Below are 7,323 nucleotides of genomic sequence, written 5' to 3'. Positions count from 1 at the left end.
TTTGATCAATTTAAAATTTCAGCCTATAGATACTTCAAAATTGAATGTACACATACATAAACAATTTTTTTTAACATTCAGTACCAAAATTAGATGCAGAATTTTTAGCTTTTTCTTTTACAAATTAGATGCAGAATTTTTTTTCCATCAGCTTAAACATTCAGCCTCCAGGTACGTCAAAATAGAATCTAACTGTTATATAACAATTATCTTAAACAGCTATTACCAAAATGTGGGCAATAATGGAATATAACTTTTTAAACATTGAATTTTTCTTTTAATAGCTTAGATGCACGAATATTTTCCGTCAACTTAATAGTGTAACCTGAAAATCAGTCTTATTTTTTTTTATAGATACTTCAAAATAAAGCCTTCATGCATAAATAATTATCTTAAACGATTTATCATCCAAATACGTGCAATCGTGGAATTTTAAACATTTAATTTTTTCTATATAGGTGCTCTCGTGATGAACAATTTGATAATAGAAAAAAAGAAAAAAGAGTCACAAAAAATTGAAACTGTGCCCAATATGACACGTTTATCCCAAATTTTTGTTTACATCAAAAGCCCCAATCATTTATAGGTGCTCTCGAGATGAACAATGAGCACTGTTAACAAATCATACGTGGCTAATTACGTGGATAACGGAAGGCAAACTGTGATGATGTGCGCCTATGTGGCTTAAGTGAAGGTAAAACGCTGTTTTGATCGTGAAATCATCTGCCTTGGCTGAAGTTACAAGAACAATGCCGTTAGCCTGTGTCTCTCTCCGTTGCTGAATAGATTTGGGGCTGTTAGGGTTTATGCTGCTCGATTCTCTCTCTCAAGGAAGCTCGATTTGTTCAAGCTCGTTTATGGGATGAAGGCGATTTGGATTTGCAAGATTTGCAACAACAAATTCAAATAATTCATTGATATAATGAATGTGCATGACCAATAATCATGGTCACAATTGAATAATAATTCATCATCGAATCAAAAGGCATCTCGATTGCCAGAAGGGTTGAACCTGTGCACCAAGTAGAAACACTCTTTTTTGGATTACAACCAAACAGAAGAGCAGCCGAGATTCTTCCACTTTGGACGCAAAAGATATGGCGACTGAGAATCCTATTCCCGAAAAATGAAGGAATTCTGCAACCACGGAGAGTTCATATTATTCTTGTCAAATCATTCTAGATCACGATACGCATCCGCCTCTTTGCTCTCAGTCTAAAATAGCCTCAGGGACGCCCTGGTAATATCTGCAAGTAATTTTGAAAGATCACTACAAAGTAAAAGAGATTTTATAATACAATGTTATCGTCAAGAGCAACTACGGCGTGCATAAACACCCAGAGACCAGAAGATGAAGAAAGATTGGGTTTGGGATAAAGCGAGACATAATCAAAGAAAGAATCGAGCTGGACAACGTCAGATTCAAATAAGTGAGTCCCTCATCGTTACAACTCGTAATCAGATGTTGTCTTTTTTATTTTATTTTTTTCCAATATGTAGGATTTTATTCAGTGAAAAACACATAAGCAGGGGAGCAATCCTGTTACAAGATAAAACACACAAGCTCAGGCACTAGGAAGCACAAGGAACTCTATCAATAAGATGAAGTTGAAGAGCAGAGTGTGAGTATCTTGCTTTCTAGAACAACTGAACTTGATACTTTGTACAAATTGTTCAAGTTCTGAGCACAACTTAGGCTATTATAAATGTTTGGGAAGAGAGAATGAGTAGCATTTTACGATCATAACATAGGTAGCTGACAGGAATTGATCTACTTCCTAGTTGACCATTGATGAAAACATGCAGAGCATAGCTTATCCTGCTGATCATAATAACATAGGTAGCTTACAGGAATTGATCTACTTCAACTAACGAAGGCTCCTGATCAAAGGTAAGCGAAAAACATGCGCATGTTAGTGGACATGAAAATGGTAGTTGATTCATCGAGAAGCCTGCCAGTGGAAATGCGATACCTCCAAGACAAAACTGTAATGGGATGACTTTGAATAAATCGAGCTTCAGCAACCGATTTACCTCTTATCTCTGATTCTTCAACAATTGTAAATTGTCTTGAAGAAATGGCACTCATGCCTTTTGTCCTGCTACATCTTTGCATCAACCAAATCCTTGCTCATTCGCTATTCCTAGCCATCTTAACTTTGCGGTTTGAGCTGCTGGATTTTCTTAAATCGTTGCCTAAGAAGATCATAAAGGGCCTTTATTTTCTCTCTGTCATTGGCTTTCATGCTGTTGCCTTCACTGCAACTCTCACAATTGTGCTGGATAAGAGGCTTGAGTGAGTTCTCATGCCCATTACTTTGCTGGCCTATCTCCCGTGGCTTTATTCGTAGTACTGCGGCTTCCGTTGCTGTACCAAATGGTTAAATCCACTCATGGACCTAGTATCGTTTGTCCCAAGAGCATTTGGGAGTGAGGCATAATTATTGGGCGAGATCATGTGATTGACGAATTTGATTTGAGGGTATAAGTCTTCGTCATAGTTGGGTGTAGCCGGTCTAATGCGATACTTAATGTATTTCCTCAAAGCATATGAACAATAACTATGCAAATTTATAATTTCATGCCTTGTTACGGGAGATCCTATTATAGAATAATTTGATCAGTTTAAAGTGTCATCCTATAGATATATCAAAGTAAAATCTATGGATACATTAAAAATTATTTTAAAGTATGCTTAATCATGGAATATAACTTTTTAAAACATTATTTTTTTTCTATTTTTTCTTTTTGTAATTTAGATGCAGCAATCTTTTTCCATCAACTTAAATATTGACCCTCCAGGGATTTCTAAATAGAATCTCTATGGCACAGAAACAATTATATTCAACATTATTAACAAAATATGCACAATCAGGGAATATAACTTTTTAAACATTTAATTTTTCCTTTTATAGCTTAAAGGCATGAATTTGTTCCATCAACTTAACAGTTCAACCTTCAAAAAAAAATCACCCTTATATATTATAGATATTTCCCAAACATATGTAAAAACAATTCACTACCGTAGTACGTGCAATCATGGATTACAACTTTCCTCATGTAATAATTTTTTTAAAGTTTAATTTTTCTAATAGATGCTCTCGAGATGAACAATTTGATATACGAAACGATTTACATACAAATAATACCGGTGATAGGCCTTTATTCTTATGAGCTATAAAGCAATTGGAATTATACCAGATATAAGACTTTGTTCCCATTAACAGTGACGTAGATGGAATTCTACCTGCTATAAATCTTTGATCGTTAGTCCTACATATAATTTTTCTTTTTATAACCTAGATGTAGGAATTTGTCCACCAGCTTAAAAATACAACTTTATTATAATATAGATAAGTCAAAATTGAATCTATGTATACATAAACAATTATTTTAAAATATTAATTACCAAAATATGGGCAATCATTAAAATGACTTTTTAAACATTTAATTTTCTTCATAGGTGCTCTCGAAATGAATGGTTTGATAATTGAAATAATTTCTATGTAAAGATTATCAATGATAGACATGATGCCAGATGTATGACATTATTCTTAAGAACTATAAAATTGGAATTACATCAGATATAAGATTCTGTCCACATAAATTTTGAAGCACATAGAATTATACCTGTCATAGATCTTTAATCATCCATCTAGTAAATTATATAGATATATCAAAATAAAATCCAAATATACATGAACAACTATATAGAATTTATATATACATAAATAATTTGGGAAGATTACCCTATCAGTCTTAAATCTATTGTACGGATGTCAATTTAGCCCTAAACTTTTCAATTTTAACAGTTAAGTCCTTAACCTTTGCACGATATTTTAATATAGTCCTTCCGATCAATTTTCGTCATAAATAGCTGGCATGGCTATCCAATCATCGTCGGTCGTCCTACGTGATACACTACCACGTCAACGACTTCTGGTGAAAATTGGCCTAAAGGACGACATGAAAATTTCACGTAAAGGTTTATAACTCAATTGGTAAAATTAGAAAGTTTAGGACTAAATTGGTCTCCTCACGATTAGTTTAGGGATGACTTGATAATTACCCCTAAATAATTTATTTAAACATTTATTTCTCATAAATCGATAGTAATTTATTATCAAAATTCTCATAAGAATTAGATGTGCAAAATTTAGATATTTGCTAAGATTAGACATCTGCTAGCATTACAAGTAGTCATGGCCACGGGCCGATTTCGGCCCGGTCAAACCCGGGCCCGGCCCGTTGACCGGGCCTACGGTTCGGAACTGGAACCGGCCCGTGGCCTACGGGCCCGATTTCGGTTCCAGCAATTTTGGAACCGGCGGTTCCAAGCCCGGTTCCAAAAAAAAATTTAAAAAAAAAAAAACCTGCAGCAGCGCCTGCACGTCTGCAGGCCCTACTGCGGCCTGTTGCCAAGGCAGCCTTTGCAGGCTACCTTGGAAATGAGCAAAAATAAAATAAAAAATAAAAAGATAACCGGAAGTCCCTCCCTCCCACCCTCTCTCTCTCTCCAAACCACAACGAAGCATCGAAACTCAGGAGCGCGCGAGCGCGAGAGAATCGAAATCGGGCCATCATCGAAGAATCCACGGCAGCTCCACCAGCGATGTGACGATCCGGCGAGCGGGAAAGAGAGCGCGCGAGGGAGGAGCAGCAGAAGAAGAAGAAGAAGATCCGACGCGCCGTCCCGCCGCCGGATTCGATGCACCCGTACAATCGGCTCCCGAGCAGCGGACACTCCAGGTCCGGAACCGGCCGGAACCGGAAGAAACTGGAACCGGAACCGGCCCGGAACTAGCCGGTTCCGATTCATACATGGCCACGAACCGGAACCGGCCCGGAACTAGCCGGTTCCGATTCATACATGGCCACGAACCGAAACCGGCCGGTTCCGAACCGTGGCCATGACTAATTACAAGTTTGCCAAACTGACATCAAAGCAAATCGGTGCATGAAGCTTGCACAAGAGTGTGCCGCATGAGTCAACATCATGCGAGTTTTACCCACTTTTATATTTATTGAGTTTTACCCACTTTTAGATTTATTGACAGATTGATATTGAACTCACGTTAGTATCATTTCTTTGAATTACCTCATATCACCCCGAAACTTCGTGAGCACCTAAGTTTATTGTAAGCTTTCCAATGAGACATCATTCGCCCAACACCCATGTTCGTCTCAAACGAAATAGCCACCTTTTCGGGGAAAACACATGGTGAAATCAAAACCCAAGGATCTAAACTAAACAATACTTATACCTAACAACGAGTTGAGCTTTCCGGTGACATGGGAGTTGCAAGTATCCAAAAATGGATTTAACAGGAATTTTAATTCGAAATTTATATGAACTTCTGGTCAAACAGCTATTCAAACGCAACACCTCAACACTTTTAAGGCACATCAAGTTTTGTAGAAAAATCTTATCATGCACTTGGTGCGTGTGAGCCCATCTCACATATACTTTTGGATAACGTGGGCCCCATGTGGGACTCACATGATCTAATGGTGAATGTGCGCTAGGCTCACACGATTTGGGCTCATCCAATTCCTGCTCATTGTTGAAGCAATCACTGACAAGATTCTAGTGTGTTTAGGGAAAGGAAACAAGTCCAAAGCCAAGCTCTAACGGAGAATTTGCGCATGACACCCATCAGGACAATCCTCCGTAATAAAGTCATGCATAGAAAAGTTCGCGTCAGTGAATTGGTCCACTTGGCCTCTTACAATGCCCAACATACGTATTGAACGTGTTGGCATGACGTGCGAAGACTTAGTTAATGCTTTGGTTGGGTCAAACACACGACAAGACATGAGCCATCGTGATCTGGAAGCTGCAGCGAATGTTAGTTTATCCCCATGTAGATAGGATCTCGATTCTAAAGTAATCACATCTATAATGGGTGGATGACGTTACTACATCACTTGACTTATCGAGTACATTTATTCCCAGACAAGCATTATAGATCTCAAGGAAACGACGAAGCAACATGCTTTTATTCATCTAGTCAAAATTCGGCGAAGAGAGGGACGCATTTTGCTCCAAAGTCCAAACAGAATAACAAGTTAGAAAGCAAAGGCACGAATGATCAATATCCACTCGAGCGACTCACTGCAACACACAAACAAACCGAAGTACAACCTTACAAGAAAAATCCAGAGAAAGCCATTAACGGCGAGCATATAAGCCGAATTATTATTTTCCTTCTTTTTTGAAGAGGCTTGAAAAGGTGGTGTTTGTTGATGGGTCGGTTCTCTACTAAAATGAAATTAAGCCACTTAGCCAGTGCCACCGAGAACACCCTTAAGCTTCTTAAACTGAGCATCATCAAGGAAAGTCGTGGCTTCTACCAACTCAGAAGGGAAATTATTAGCGAACAGAGCAAAGTCCAAGATTTGAAGCCCAGGGCTCGGACTGCTGAAGCTTGTTCGGAATGAGCGCAAGATCACAAAGAGATAGAGAGTAACAAACGAGAAGAAGAAATTGAGACACAATATTTTTATCCTGATTCACCCTTAAACTAGGGCTACGTATAGCAGATGATTCCACTATAATTAGCACATTGCACCTCTCTATTACATCTCTCAATTACAAAAGAAAGATGATATATAAAGACAATAATTTGATTCAAAGTAGGAAACCTCTATCTAGGAAACATATTCCAATTAAGAAACCCTTCCTTTTTCGGGCTCAAACTATAAAAGCCCTCTAGCGGCTCGGCGACCCCCGTGATGTCCTATCGCTAGGGAGTATGAACCATGTCCCAACAAAGCTGACTATGGCAAGTGCTGGACCTTTACCAGCATTCAATTGGAAGTGCAATAGCCCCTGAGGGAAAATCATGCTATCCCCTTTTTTGAGGTTCTTCAAGTAGACGGTGTTCGCCGACGACGAGATGAACCTATCACAAATCGGCCCTTGGAGGACGATGAGGACCTCTGAGGTGCCTGGGTGCGTGTGCATCAGGATGTCCCCGCCAGGGGCCATATTGAAATTAATGGTTGCAACCAATATGTATAAGATACGGACTATATAGTTGCTGAGCATATTCACAACTTATCTTAAAAGTGGTAAAGAATGTTCAATCTAAACTAGAATGTTTATTTGCCTAAAAAAAAAAACTAGAATGTTTATAAGTTCTACTTTAGAAGTTTACTTAACTACAATTGAGCACCGCATCACTAATAAGTACATAGGATTCGTTACTTGTCACTCACGATGCTTCTCTAGCCCTAATTGAAGGAATGCCTCCTCCTGCCAATATGTAAATAGTGGGTTTTTTCACAAATTTTATACAATTTTTTGCTGGAGATACTGTT

General features: G+C 38.2%; 1 protein-coding gene across 1 annotated transcript; it reads right to left on the bottom strand.

The window, feature by feature from the left end:
• Positions 1 to 6,282: 6,282 nt before the first annotated feature.
• Positions 6,283 to 6,991, bottom strand: LOC115663887 (germin-like protein subfamily 3 member 3). The gene is made up of 2 exons (XM_056316669.1): positions 6,762 to 6,991; positions 6,283 to 6,427 (listed from the first exon to the last, which is right to left on the bottom strand). Exons 1-2 carry the CDS (start codon positions 6,989 to 6,991, stop codon positions 6,283 to 6,285), a joined length of 375 nt encoding a protein of 124 aa, XP_056172644.1.
• Between the last annotated feature and the right edge of the window lie 332 nt (positions 6,992 to 7,323).

This window comes from Syzygium oleosum, unplaced genomic scaffold, assembly GCF_021117445.2.
Source record: "Syzygium oleosum isolate NSW1041296 unplaced genomic scaffold, Sole_v2.1 Sole_v2.12, whole genome shotgun sequence".
Taxonomy (NCBI): domain Eukaryota; kingdom Viridiplantae; phylum Streptophyta; class Magnoliopsida; order Myrtales; family Myrtaceae; genus Syzygium; species Syzygium oleosum.
This window is presented reverse-complemented; position numbering and strand designations above follow the sequence as displayed.